This window comes from Lynx canadensis, chromosome A3 (genome assembly GCF_007474595.2).
Source record: "Lynx canadensis isolate LIC74 chromosome A3, mLynCan4.pri.v2, whole genome shotgun sequence".
Lineage (NCBI taxonomy): Eukaryota > Metazoa > Chordata > Mammalia > Carnivora > Felidae > Lynx > Lynx canadensis.
In genome coordinates, this window is record NC_044305.1 from 126386111 (window position 1) to 126401930 (window position 15820).

Here is a 15820-nt window from a genome sequence, read left to right on the forward strand (position 1 = left end):
AGCTCAGGTATGAGCTCCTCCAGGAAGCCCTCTCTCTCTCACACACATACACACACGTACACATACATGTCAGCTGTAGCCCAAAGTCTCCCTGAGGACAAGGACCATATCTCTGTCTATTATTCCCAGTGCCCGTCCTGAGCACCTGTCCCAGGAAGCACTCAGGGAATGCCAAGTGTTAGCCTGGGCAAGCTGAGACAGTAAAACAAATCTGAGGACATGGAAGAAGAGGTCACAGGGTAGGGACAAGGATTTTGAAAGAACTAAAAGACCAAACTCTCTCAAAGTGGCCTGGTCCCACTCAGAGGGACCCCAATGCCCAGAACTGATCACACCACAACAGGCAGTGCCAGAGGTAGGTCGATCGGGTTGACTGGCTTCCTCATCCACCCCTCAGTCCCCACTCACAGGCCAGCAAACCTGTGCAGTGGGCGTTTAGCGGCTGGCTCAACCCTTAGGCAAGAAGGAACCCGCCATCTCACCATGTGGTATGAACAACAGGTGACCTGCACGGACTGTGGGAAAGCTAAGAGAGGCATACACCCAACAAGGCACTGCAGCTTTGTGTCACTAGAGGCCCAGTGACCGGCAGGGATTTTGACTGAAGAGCGGGGCGGGGACTGAGGTGAGAAGGTTCCGGGGCAGAGGCTTCCAGCCAGTGAGCCCAGAGGGAGGCCTGCTACCACCACTCGCAGGCACACGCTGCTGAGTGCCCTGGCAAGCCACCACCAGGGAATTAATTCGAGTTATAGGCAGAAACAACTCCTGTTCTGCTCCAACCAGAGAAGCTCAGGTAGAAGGTACAGGATTCTAGCTCTCCTTCAGTACCCACCCGCTGAGAGACATTCCTGAACTCTTGTGCCTGCCACTCGTGCCCAGGAAGCACCCTCACAGTCTGCCTCTGCTTCAAGGGAATTCTAGAAAACTCTTCTCTGTAAACAAATGTGCCTGCTTTGTGGGTCAGGAGAGGACAGGTACATAGCCAGCATTTTCCCCTTTCGACTCACATCCTGGAAAGATCAGAGTCCGACAGTTGGTTGCTCTTTGTCTGTTCAGATGAACTCTGCCCTGATGTGTCCTTAAATCTACTCCCCGACACAGTGGAGCCGGAGGCAGTGTGATGTAGTGTTCAAAGCACAGCCTCTGGAACCTGGATCCTGGGGTCTTCGGCACGACTCCATCATTCACTGTGTGCACTGGCACTTTTGTTGCAAGCCTCAGTTTCCTCGTCTTAAAATGCAGACAGGAACAAACCCTTGCCGATGGTGATGTTGTAAGCAATCAGTGAGATGATACAGGCGGAGCACTTACATAGCAGCCAATTATCATTATTGCTGTTGCTATTATTACCATTACCATTACCAATGCCATTGCTGTTACTATTATTACTATTACTATTGTTGCTCGTATTACTATTATTACTAGTACTATGATTACTAGTACTATTGTTGTTACTATTACTATTACTATTACTATACAAGCAGTCTTCAGCTACTTCACTACTAATTGGGAAATCTTTAATAAAACTGGATCCCAAATTCTATTGCTATGCTTCAAAACTATATTTATGCCAACATCAAAAAGGCGTTTGGGGGAAAAGAAAGATTTTTCAAATGGGCAGGGGATGACACACATGAATGAATAAACCTCCAGATTTAAAAGTGACTGTAAACTCTGTTCAGTTATATCCATCTCAGAAGTCACCGAAACGTTAAGAGGAGAGATGAGTCAGAGTTATCTTCATCAGATAACCCACAGGCAATGTCCTTCTTTCAATGAAATGCGTCTACAGACATAGGAAGTAGGGTAATAAACCCAGGCGGCTTTTCCATTCAGAAAGATCTCGGGGAAAGGACTCGGTCTGACAGCATGAGTTAGAGTCACATACATCTCCAAAATTAAGATTTTTCACTACATTCTCTCCACATGGGATGGAATTGTTCTGGAAATGAGTATGTATGTCTTCTTTCATCATGAGGGGCTTTTACATAAGACGCAGACATTACTGTCTCGAAGGCTATTTTTAAGTGGTGGCTTGTTTTATAGCTCCTGGCGTAGCTTTTCCCAGTGATTACAGTTTCACTCCTCTGGCCATAGTGAATCATATCTGTGTGTTTGGACACCATTTCTCCTTCCTTCCACTCATGGAGTCTATCTCTGCCTGTGAATGTGGAGATTTACTCTGCTCTGCATACTTTTCAGGTGATGAGGTTTTATCTGAACAGGAGAAATTATAAAACACAAAATACACACTAGAAACATATCTGTAAGGGCACATGCTTCATTCACATATGGCAACTTGAGTATGTCCCAAACCTGTACACGTGTGATCAATATACCCTGGACGGCATGGTTTCATCACGGACATGATCCTTCTGCCTGCCGCCCACCACCACCAGTCTACTGAACAGAAGAACTAGCCCATGGTAGATGTGTATCCAAAATTCAGAAACTAACAGAAAGGACTCTTGATGCTCCAAAAGGAGCAGTTCCCTTCCAGACCAAGTTTGAACATCCTGAAATATACTTACTTGACGTAAAAACGTACAACCAAGACACTCTCCACACTGAATTAGGCAAGTTTATTAGGCTCCTAATTTCCATGTCTAGAACGTGAACATGGATTTACATGCATTGTCTCATTTTGTGGATCTTACATGCATGGAGTCTTCAGTCAGCCGGGCCTCTGATTCTACTTGTCAGTAATTTACAGTTAGCTCAATGTGAGTAGATGACAAACACAGAATGATACACAAGCCGTAGCAATAAATCCCACCCAGTCCCATTTACCTTTTTTTTTTTTTTTCCAAAATCATATCACAACTCTCTCTTGTAAAAAATAAATTTCAGAACAAGGCATTTAATTCACTTTACTGAGAAAAATAAAGAAGATTCTATCATTTTGGAGCAATGAATGTCCAACTATGGCTGAAAGGTACACCCTGAGAATTAAATTATTTTAACGAACCCATTGAGGTTTATAAAGCTGTGTTAACCTAACGTCAGGAAGGGACACAAGATACAGGCACAAATGTCCCTGCTCATTTTGCTGTGCAATTCTCCAAGGACGCTGTGTTATAAACATCCTCATTGTCTTCAATGCTTGAAGCATCTGTAGAATCGGGATCGCTCACCACAATTCCCACAGAAGACAGACTGGTAATGAAGGCGTGCATCCGCTGGGCATAAATGTCCCTAATGTTAAAGTAAGGTAGCTCGTGACACTTCTCTGGTGGGTCCTCACTGCACTGGTCCACATCAATGTCCTTCTGCTTCTGGTAGTACTTGGAAAACTTGTTGAAGATAATGGTGATAGGGAGGGCCACCACCAAGATGCCACAGATGATGCACGTGCTGGCGATAAGCTTCCCGGCCAAGGTGACTGGGTGCGTGTCTCCATAGCCCACAGTGGTCATGCTGATGGTGGCCCACCACCAGCAGATGGGGATGCTGGTGAGGCTGGATGTCTGCTCGTCTTTCTCCACAGAGTAGATAAGCACAGAAAAGATGGAAATGCCCACAGAGAGAAAGAGAAGCAGGAGCCCAACTTCATGATAGCTGTGTCTCAGGGTGGCACCTAGAGACCGAAGTCCTACTGAGTGCCGGGCAAGCTTGAGGATTCGGAAAATCCTCATAAGCCTGAGGATCTGGACCACCTTGCCCATGTTTTCAATGTCCTCACTCTCTTCCTCCTTGGTGTCTACAGCCAAGGTGGCATAGAAGGGGATAATGGAGACGAAGTCAATTATGTTCAGAGGGTTTTTCCAGAATTTCTTTTGACAGGGAGCAGCGACCAGCCGGATGGCAAGCTCGCCAGTGAACCAAGCAATGCACGCGATCTCCACACCTTCCAGCACGGGGTCATCCACCTCTCCGTCCTCGTTCTGGAACTCTGACATGCTGTGCACACACATGGCCACAATGGAGGCCAGCACCACGCTCAAGGACGAGATGGCAATGAGCTTGGCAGACAGGCAGTAGGCTGGGTTTTCCATTCGAATCCAGATCTTCTTCCGGAGCTGACCAAATCGCAGCTTATCAAACTTCTCCAGCTCCTTCTCAAACAGGGACGACTCTTCAAAGGAGGTGTCGGTACTCACGTCATTGCTCTTCTGGTCCCAGTCCTTCTCGTGGTTATCCTCCTTGCGTTCCTGGTAGCGATTACTGCAGCAGGAATCGATGAAGAGCTCGTTGATGCCCCAGTACTCGATCTCCTGGCAGAATGAGAATACGCACAGCTCCTCCATGACATGCAGCTTCCCCGTGTAATAAAAATTCAAAACATATCTGAACAAGGAGGGGTTCCGATCAAAGTAGTACTCCTTATCGGCCACACTGTAGTCATCGCACAGCTCCAGGATGGCCTCTTCCGAGTGGCAGGTGAGCAGTTTTCCGAGTCTGGTGTGAGGAAACCGCAGGAGGGTGCTTTGGTCGACGGACTGCTTAAAGCCCCCCACGTTCAAGTTGACAAGTTCCTCGTCTTGTCCAGGGCGATGGAAAAACTCACCAAACACCATGGTGGATACAGGAGGCAGGGAGCTGGATGGGAAGGGAGATGAGGAAGTTCACGCTGCACCTGGAAGGAGCACAAGATGGCATTAGCGCTGCCCCGTTGTGCCTTGCCAAGCTTATTTTTAATCTGCCCTTTCCAGGATGATGGGCTACGTGAAGAGCAAAGCAGGAAATGGAATAAGAAGGAAAAAGCATTACGCATTTTAACCGGAAGAAAATGAACACAAAACAGATTGTTGGGTTGATGGATCCATTTTTTAGGAAAAAGAAGACTGCCATCTAAGTTTGATGAACCTTCGTTCCTAGTTCTTTATTTTTTTTTAAGCATACAAAATTTACCTCCAGGCCCCCAAAAAGCAACGCCTTGTGGATCACTTACACAATACAAGCATCCCCAGTCTCAACCACGAGGCTACCGCATTTGGCAATGCTCAGTTCAAACGTGACAGGCTGGTTGCTGCCTGACTTGTAGCTCACCTCTCCCTGTGCCCAGGTCTCAGTCATGCACCCTCACAAACAGTTCTCTTCTCTGCTCTGACCCTCGCCCCCAACCCACATGTGACTGGGGGCTCAGCTCAGCTCTTATAAAAGATGTAGCTTTCCCCTTCTGCTCCCATGTTTCACTCCTTTAAGAGAAAGCCCCATTCCTACCTTTGGATGTGGACAATCAAGAGCATATAATTATCTCCCTGTCCTTAAGTACCCTACATCTTAAAGCTATAGTTACACTTCATGGGATAGTGTTTCAGGTACATCCACAGAGAAGACAGTGACTTGGGGAAACCTCTATAAGTTAATTGAACTATCAGTTTCCTCATACAGACACTCTCCTCTCTCTCCTGCTCCCTCCCCTCACAGACAGTTCCCCACACACTCCCAATTGCCCCATAGATACCCAGTCTATACTGGCCCAGCACATACTGCCTGTTTCTAGTTCTGACACTAATTAGGATGTACCAGATCCATTTCTCAGGGAGAAAGTAATAGCTTTGACTATCACCCAATACAATGATACTTCCTCAGAGCAAATGGTGCAGAAAAAAGAAAGGTAGGAGACTATCATATACTAAATTCCTACAGGGTACTATTAGATGCTTCGATAGACACGATGCCATTTAATCCTGCCAACACTTTACAGAATGTGTACAGAAAAATGGATGCTCAGAGAGGTTGAGTCAAAGATCACAGTATAGGTAAATGGTAGAGCCAGAATTTAAACCCAGGTTGGATTAATGCAAATCCATGCTACTCCCACTATAGACACCCTCTCCTCCATCCACTTTCTTCCTTATTATAATCCAATAATGCAATGTGGGAAATGCTATAACAGAAATGAGTCAAGCATCTTTGGGCTTATTGAGAAAAGAGCAATGACCCTTGTCATTGGTTACATTTGGCTCAAACATTAACAGTTCAAGCAGAGTTGACCAAACAAGGGGAATGGGCATTCCCAACAGTGGGCACCAAGGGTTGGGCATAAGCAAGATTGGGAAGAATCTTGTATATCAGTCTACAGAGTCTGGACTTTACCTGTAAGCAAGACCACTAAACAATCTTTTTTTATGATTTATTTTTTATTTTTTTAATGTTTATCTATTTTGAGGCAGAGAAAGACAGAGAGAGACAGAGAAAGACAGAGAATATCCCAACCAGGTTCCGCACTGTCAGCACAGAGCCCAGTGCAGGGCTCGAACCCACAAACCATGATTTCATGACCTGAGCTGAAATCAAGAGTCAGACACTTAACCGACTGAGCCATCCAGGTGCCCCTAAACAATCTTAATCAATGACTGGACACAGCTGTCTTTGCCAACGGTGACTTAGAAAGACCCCACTGACACTGGAGCAGGGGTCTGCTTGGGGTGAAAGTTCAGGGCCAAAGAGACAGGGCTGCAACAGAACAGGTGAGAGGAAGGGAGAAGACCCCAACTCACATAGTGGTGGTGTCTGTAAAGAGGAAGTGACAAAAATCAAGGAAAGTTTATAATGTCAAATCAGCAGTACTTGGTGATTAATTTGAAAGAAAAAAAAAAAAGGACAGGAAAGTAGAAAAGCAAAACGAGCATGTGTTTTCTACTCTGCAGTAAGTGGATGATACGGGGACACTACTAGAGGAGGCAAAAAGATCAGGAAGGAATTTCTTGCCCCTTGTGTTTACGAAAAGCCAAGGCTGGGGGCGCCTGGGTGGCGCAGTCGGTTAAGCGTCCGACTTCAGCCAGGTCACGATCTCGCGGTCCGGGAGTTCGAGCCCCGCGTCAGGCTCTGGGCTGATGGCTCAGAGCCTGGAGCCTGTTTCCGATTCTGTGTCTCCCTCTCTCTCTGCCCCTCCCCCGTTCATGCTCTGTCTCTCTCTGTCCCAAAAAAAAAAAAAAAAAAAAAAAAAAAAAAAAAAGCCAAGGCTGTGGGTGAGACAAGCGACTCCTCCTTTGAAAAGGATGCACCAGAGAACACAGCCTTAAAGTCCAGCCTTCTGCCATCCAGCCCAGGAGGAAGCCTACAGTCATAAAGTATGCACGGGCATTCACTCTCGAGACACTAACCGAATGTGCTCCCATGAGTGTGTTCCCATGAAACCAGAGACCACAGCATAGCTTGACATGCCATTTAATAGATTTGCTGACCTCTTCAAAATACTTGGGCTTTCTTCTGCCTCTGCTTTCTATTTTTAGTTAGATATCTTCTTTGAAGGGCCTACATCAGAGCTCCTGGCTTGGTCCAAATATTTATGGAACTTCAGATCTCTAACAGCAGGCTTGTGCTCACGGCAAGCATAGTAGTAAAACGTTCCCAGGACCTAGTTTTAGCTAAGCTGGCACTAAGACTTTAATGGACATTTTCTTCGGGTGGCTTATTTTTCATCTCTTTGGCTCTTCTGGAAAGCCCCAGCAATAGAATGCCAGGGTCTGCCTTCATGACACACGTGCATAAGCCGGTCTCAGGGGGTGTGTCATCCACTTCCCGATCATTCTGCGGGCACTTTTCTACAGGACCCTGTTATCACCCTTGATGCCAGTCTTCCCATTCTGTCCTCCTCGCTTTGCATTCGCTCTGTGCTGGTGAAAGAGAGCCCTTCGTGAGGCCCACTCATGCCTCAAAGTCTGATCATTAAACCAACACACATCGTAAAAGAAGGGGCTCCTGTTGGGGGCTTTCGGGAGAGAGGAAAAGGGAAGCATCTCCGGATCAGGTCCAATGCTTCAGCTCAGAGGGCAAGCTAAGATGTCCCAGGACACAGAGGCCAGAGGACGGGGTTGTCTTCCTTGGCTGTGTCCATCCCACAGCAGCCAGCAGGGGGCAGGGAAGAAAGAGTTCTCACCTTACCTTCTGTAGCTAGGCTCCCTGGCATGCAGACAGTCCCTTGCCAATCACAAACATCCCTTCTGTCATGTGTCCCTCACTACTACTCTGGGATTTTGCCAATGAGGAGGCAGGATCAGAAGAGATAAGTGGGCATAACGCAGCTATTAAGGGTTAGAACACAGGCGCAAGCTGGGGTTCCTTACACCAATTCCAGGGCTTTCTACAGCACTCTGCCTCACACATCTAAAGCAACATAAAGAAAGGCAGATACTGAACATCATTATTTCCAAGTTTCCTATTTCAGACCAGCATCTATTTAACAGCCATTCATTTACTCCTACCCAGAACACATTCACCAGATCAAAGGTATATTTACACATATCTATGTACATTTATGATTAATATAAATTATACATTTATAATTTATTTATATATGTAAATGTATACATTTATTTATAGATGTAAACATATACACATTTATGTGTATTTATAAATACATAAACTTAAAATACATTAAAGCATTTTCTTTATGCATGTTCATGTGATCTATAATCCAAAAATTGGCCTGCATCCTCTATTCATGAGTCTGTGGGGAAGTGGGTGAGGAGAGGTGGGCGATGCAAAATGAAGGGGAACCCTTTTGGAGGGGAATTTGACAAGATGTAGCAAAACTGTACAGGCATTTACCCTTTGCCCCAGCAATCTCTCTTCTAGAAATCTCTCCCAAAGAGAAACAGACAAAAATTAAAAACACTTGCATAACTGGAAACAATCCAAACAGCCATCAATAGAAGATTGGCCAAATAAACTATGGTCTCTCTCCCTCTCCTCTCTCTCTCTGTCTCTCTCTCTGTCTCCCTCTCTCTCTGTCTCTGTCTCTCTGTCTCTGTCTCTGTCTCTCTCTCTCTCTCTATATATATATATGCAATGGAGTGATTTCTAGGATATATTATTTAAGTCAAGGGAAAATATGTGTGTGTACGTACATATACGTGCATATACACATACATACGAACACACACACACGCATGTACACACATGCTTATGTAAAGAAAAAGAAATGGCAAAAGGATAAACCAAAAATGAAAAAAGTGCCTCCCTATATGGGGAGAGAGGGAACAGGATATAGGGCACAGTGTTGGAAGCTGGACTTGGAACTGTGTAAATATTTTACATAATTATGAAACAAAATCAAATTTAAAAAAGACAATCCTTAAAAATGTAACCTTACTGTATATCAAGTTGGTCAGTAACTTCAGAGAGATAAATTATTCCAAGGTATTTTTTCATTTGTTTATTTACTTTCGAGAGAGTGCAAGCAGGGGAGAGGCAGAAAGAGGGGGGCAGAGGATCCAAAGCAGGCTCTGCGCTGAGAGGCGGACAGCAGAGAGCCTAATGTGGGGCTCAAAATCACGAACTGCGAGATCACGACCTGAGCCAGGTCAGACCTTCAACCAACTGAGCCACCCAGGTGCCCCTCAAGGTTTTCTAAATTTAATTTAATTTCAATAATCTGACTGTACATCCATAGTGGTATACACCATAGGACAAATATAGTATAGAAATCTTAAAGTATTTTTAGTATTCATGTTGGTATAATTATTCTGAAACTTTTATGCATACACATAGGTTAAAGCAAGTAAATGATTATGTTAATATCATTATCCCCCAAGATTTTGAGGGCAAAATAAAAGAAATATAAATATAAAATCAAATAAATGAAATAAAAACCCAATGATCCTAAATCTGAACTAGAAATATCATTATGGACTGATAATTTAATTTTTCTTAAAAGAAAATCTTATTTCCACTGAAAAAACCTACAACAGAATGACTATCTCCAGTGGACGCTCTGAAGCATCACTTACAGTTCCCCTTTAGAATTGAAACACTCATTCTCACACTTGCTGGAAGTGTTAATAGCTAAAGGGCTCTCAGTTAAGTCCCTCTTTGGGAATCACCCTCAGCCAAAGAGAGCTGCCTTGCCCAAGGTCACACTCTTTCCCCAGGCAAGTTCACATCCAGTGGCTTATGTATGGGGAAGCTACAACGACCCAGCACCTTTTTCTCAAGGTGGGCACCCGAGTTCCAGAGTTCCCATAGGATCAGCTAAGATTTCTGTCACAACTTCATCCCAGTTCAACGCCTCTCCTTACCCAACCCTACTTCCTTCAATTCCCACTAGTATTTGTCCCAAGGGAACCTCCCAACAAACTTTCTGCACATAAATTTCTGTCTTAGTCTATTTCCCTGGGAACCCAACTGAAGACACCAAGTCAAGAGCAATGAACATCTCGAGTTTGTGCAGATTGAGGCATCAAAATACAATTTCTCACTAAAATAACAAGGGCTTCTTGGAGAAATAGCCAATCCCAGGTCTGGGGTAAGAAATACACAAAATAAGCCTGGACTATCTTGTTACATGAGAAAGCGAGGAACAGAAGGACAAGGGAAGTGAAGGACAAGGGAATATTCAAAGGGACTCAGGACCAACTGGAGACTCACACTGGCCAAAGATTTGTGCATCAAAAAGAAAAAAATCTCCAATAGACTGAAACACATCAAGTATGTTAAAATCCCCGAGTTCATAATAATATTTTTTAAGAAAGAAAGAAAGAAAGAATACATTGGTCACCTTTGAAGGGTACTAAAGTACCAACTTGTTACTCTGGAATGTGAGACAAAAAAGAAAACCAAACATTTATCTTGTTTTCCTGCATGAATCATACCTTAGGAGAACCATATAGTAGTTAAAGAGGGAAATTTTTCTTTATAAAAATATTCCAACAACTCAAAAACAATTGTAACAGAAACAATTAAAATAGTACACTAGAAAATATTTATTTAGATTGAAAAACACAGTTTGAAAGTAAAAGCATGAAAACAGTAACCAAAAGAAAGCAGGAGTGGCTATACTGATAACCACACAAAATAAGATTTAAGACAAAAATTGTTACCAAAGACAAAGAGCATTATATAAAAATAAAACAGTCAATTGATCAAGAAAACATAAAAATGACAAATATAGATGTACCCGGCAATAGAGCCCAAAAATACTATCTCTATTTGTAGATGACATGATTATGTATATAGAAAATCTTACAGAATACACACAAAAAATGTATTAGAACTAATAAGTAAATTCAGTAATGTTGCAGAATATGAGGTCAATATACAAAAATCCATTGTATTTCTGTACACTAGCAATGAGTAAACAGAAATATGAAATTTAAAAAACAGTTCCATTTATAGTAGCATCACAAAGTTATTATTTAGCAATGAATTTAACAAAAGTGGTACAAATTTGTGCCCAAACTACAAAATATTGTTGAAAGAAATTAAACAAAAATAAATGTACAGACATCCCCATATAGCAGTACTCCCCAAATTAATCTATAGATTGAACACAATTGCCATCAAAATATTAGCTGCCTTTTCTTTTCAGAAATTGACAGACAAGCTGATTCTAAAATTCATATGGAAGTGCAAGAAACCCAGAATAGTCAAACAATCTTGAAAAAGAAGAACAAAGTCAGGAAACTCATACTTCATGATTTCAAAAATTGCTACAAAGCTACAGTAATCAAGACAGGGTAGAATTGGCATAGGATAGAGAGGGAGATCAACAGAGCAGAATTAAGAATCCAGAAATACGTCCATATCTACTGTCAACTGATTTTTTTTTTTTTTTTTTTAATATAATATTCTTTTTTTTTTTTTTTTTTTCAACGTTTATTTATTTTTGGGACAGAGAGAGACAGAGCATGAACGGGGGAGGGGCAGAGAGAGAGGGAGACACAGCATCGGAAACAGGCTCCAGGCTCTGAGCCATCAGCCCAGAGCCCGACGCGGGGCTCGAACTCACGGACCGCGAGATCGTGACCTGGCTGAAGTCGGACGCTCAACCGACTGCGCCACCCAGGCGCCCCTCAACTGATTTTCAACAAGGATGTCAAGAGAATTCAGCGGGGAAAGAACAGACTTTTCAATAAGTGGCACTGGGACAATTGGACAGCCACATGCAAAAGAATAAAATTGGATGCCTACCTCACACCATACACAAAAGTTAATGAATCAGTGGATCAGAAACCTAAATATAGGTGCCAAAACTACAAAACGCTCATAAGAAAATACAAGCATAAATCTTTGTGAGCTTGGATTAAAGTGACTTCTTAGCTATGACACCAAAAGCATAATAAAATAAGAGGAAAAATAGATAAAGTGACTTCAAAAGTAAAAATTTTGTGTTTCAAAGGACACTATCAAGTCAAAGGACAAGAATCAAGAAAATGAAAAGACAACCCACATGATGTGAAAAAATATTCGCAAATAAATTATCAATAACGATCTAGTATCCAGAATAAAGAGCTCTTACAACTCAATAATAAAAAGCCATATAACTTACTTTCAAATGGGCAAAGGATTTCTTCAATAGACATTTCTCTGAAGATACACAAATGGCCAAAATGTCCGTGAAAAGACAGAAAATCAATCTTCATTAGTGAAATGCCAATTAAAAACACGAGATAACACTTGACACTACTAGGATGGCTAAAATCAAAAAGTAATAATAATATAAGCATTTTAGCATAATGCAAGTGTTAGTGAGGATGTGGAGAAACTGGAACCCTCATGCATTACAAAGGGTAATGTAAAATGGTGCAGCCATTTTGGAAAAGAGTTTAGCCCATTTCTGAAAAAGTTAAACATAGAATTACCATATGATCCAACAATTCCACTCCTAAGTATATTTATAAAGGAACTGAAAATATATGTACAAAAAAAACATATACACTAATGCTCATAGCAGCATTACTGATAATAGCCAAAGAGGGAAAACTACCCAAAAGTCCATATCCATTAATTGATGAATGGATAAACAAAATGGTCTATCCATTCAATGGAATATTATTTGGCCATAAAAAGGAATGAATTACTGATACAACAACATATTTCGCTGTAGATAATAATGTTTTGAAAACATTATTCTAATGAAAGAAGCTAGACCAAAACAGGCCACATATTGTACGATTCCATTTATATGAAATATCCAGAGTAAGCAAACCCATAGAGACAGAAAGCAAATTAGTGGTTGCCAGGGGCTGGGAGGAAGAGAGATAGGGTGTGACTACTAATAGGTATGTGTTTCTTTGGGGGGTGATAAAAATGTTCTGGAATTAGATGACTGTACAACCTTATGAATATACTAAGAACACCCCAATTATGTATTTTAAAAAGGTAAGTTGTATCGTAAATGAAGTATATCTCAATAAAACTATTCTTTAAAATACGGTTCCATCTAATGGAGAAGGAATGATAGAATTAAAATCTCCCTATTTCACAAGGTCATCATGAAATGACAGATCTGGGTTGCTAACACCCAGATAAAAAGCTGGTGGGGAACTTTACCACAGCTACGTCAGAATGGCAATACCTGAGCTCACTGATCAAGCCCGAAGTAACAGAAAGAAACAAGACACAATGTGCCTCATGATACACATGTGCCTCATGATACACAATTCTGCAGTATTTCAACAACAGCAACAACAACAAATCAGGCCTGAATTTTATTGAGAGTCTAGATCTGCCACTTGAAATCACATGGAGATTTCAGGGGAACATGTGCAGTGAGTGACACAGCGAAATCCAGACTGTGGGAAACTGTACAGACAAACGGCACAGACCAGATAAGCGACATATCAAACAGATCCAATGTGTGGGCTTTGTATGACTCCCGATTTTAACAGGCCAAATGCTTAAAAAAATATGAAAAACAGGGACGTTGGAGTACCGGCTAGATACGTGATCATATAAAAGAATGATTGTTAATTTCTCAATGTGCTGATGGTATTGTAAGTATGCTTTTTAAAAGAACCCTTATCTTTTGAAAGTATATATTAAAATTTTATGGATAAAATTATACATTTGAGATTCATTTCAAAATAATCCATGGGGAGTGACAGAGTCGGGAGGGGTGGGGGGTGGGGGGTGGGGGGTGGGGGAGGTGTATCTTACTCATACAAGATATGGCCATGGATTGATCATTGTTGCAGTTGTGTGATGGGTACAGGAGTTCAATGTAGTATTCTCCCTATTTTGGTACATGTTAAAATTCTCCATCAAAAATGTTTCAAGAAAAATTTACCACGCACCTTTTTGGGCCATGTACTGTGTAGTAAGTGCTTTCACACACACTATTGGTTACCCTTGAATTCCCAGCAACTCATGCAGTACCCGGGCACTAGGAGGGAATGAGGAAGCGCCATGGAATGAATGAAGAACCTCCTTGAATTCTCTAACAGTCCTTAGTGGTAGATCTTATACCCCACGTTGCAAATAGGGACACCTGAGATGCAGAGTTTGGTCAACATTATCCAGCTTTTGTGTGGCAGACTCTTTCCACTATGCCTCAAACATGAGTATTTAAATTTAAGTGGGAGGCAGGAGGGACTGGCTGACTTTTAAATTCACAGTTTTTTATCATCCTCATTAAAGAATGCTATACTCCTTACTGGGGGATTGGGTATAAGCATACCGAGGATACATGGAGTCTCCAATCAGGCACATCTGGGAACACAAAAGGCATTTGGCTGCAAAGCTGAAAAATCAACTGCTATTTTTGTCCTCTTTCTCAAGAAGATCATTGGCTTCTGTATCGCTCCCCCTGCCTACTACTAACCCAAATTACTCATGGTGAGAACACTATCTACTGTATTTGGCTACCTTGTGCCTCTCGGTGTTTACAGGATTAAAAAGAAAGAAAAAGATGTCAAAAATCCAAGATATCCACTGAAGCTTAAAAGAAAACCTGCATTGATCTTCTCTCCAAGTGGCACCCTGTAAAAGGCTTTTCAAAGCCATTAACCTCTTACTCACCTCTTCTTAGTCCACTTCCCTCTCTTTTTGCTTTATGCTCTCAAACTCACTTAAAAAATACTCTCGGAACAGAGTCTTTTCAAGGTTGACAAATACACGTGCACACAAGTGCATGAGTGGCTTTGATAATGCTCTTGCTTTGCTCGGAAAAATAACAAAAGCATAACAAACACAAGTCGGTATTTTTATGGGGCAGAACCACTTTTTTCAATCAATCCCACAAATGTAAAGAAAAACCTAGATTCCTTCTGCCCTCCCACTTGTCCAAAATCTACGTTAAATCCTCCTATCAAATTAAAGCAAATAGGGCATTTTTCAGAATTAATACTGCCATCTTTTTGGAACATTCTTTTAAGAGCTGCATTTTATCCCACTAAATATAAAAGAAAAATCACTAATTTTTTTAAATGTTTTTTTTTTTTTTTATTTTGAGAGAGAGAGAGAGCAGGGGAGGGGCAGAGAGTGAGGAGAAGACAGAATCCCAAGCAGGCTCCGAACTTTCAGCACAGAGCCCAATGTGGGGCTTGAACTCACGTACCATGAGATCATGACCTGAGCCAAAATCAAGAATCGGATGCTTGAAAGACTGAGCCACCCAGAAGCCCTAAAAATCACTAATGTTTTTTAAAAGGTTAGGTCCTGCTAACTCATATTTCTGCCCATGGCATGTGAGAATATTCCAAATAAAACCAAGCAGATGTAAACAGAACTAGAAATCTAAAGTCAATCCACACCCATGAATGGAGGTATTCTCCCCAGGCACCTTCGCTGACCTTCGTTGATCTTCTCTTCCAGCAAGCTCCCTGTGTACTGGTGTGGGTAACATGTAAGGAAAAGAACATCGGTAATAGATAATGGGCCAGAGAAGATAAGTGGGCATGGTCAAATATCAGTGGCATTGCATAGCCCACCCTATGTGGATTTGGGAATGGAAATGCTAGGGTTCCTTGCTTTAGGTCCTCGTGACTCAGTGTTGTTAGAACCAGTAAAATAGTGCAATTCTGAAAAACAAATAGCTACTTCTGAGACATCTAGAAGGTCATGCCCAGAGCCAGTATATAGAATACATGATATTTCAAAGAGCTTTCTGGAAGCGAGGCAGCTCCCTCCACCTGGAACAGTCCTCTTAGAA

The 15820-nt window shown here is 42.1% G+C and overlaps 1 protein-coding gene across 1 annotated transcript in view; it reads right to left on the reverse strand.

The window, feature by feature from the left end:
- Positions 1 to 2561: 2561 nt before the first annotated feature.
- KCNS3 (potassium voltage-gated channel modifier subfamily S member 3) overlaps positions 2562 to 15820 on the reverse strand; it is a 38772-nt gene continuing 25513 nt past the window's right edge. Inside the window, exon 3 of the mRNA XM_030311603.1 lies at positions 2562 to 4576. Coding sequence (XP_030167463.1) covers positions 3042 to 4517 — 1476 coding nt within the window. The 5' untranslated portion in view covers positions 4518 to 4576 and the 3' untranslated portion in view covers positions 2562 to 3041. The remainder of the gene's footprint in view (positions 4577 to 15820) is intronic.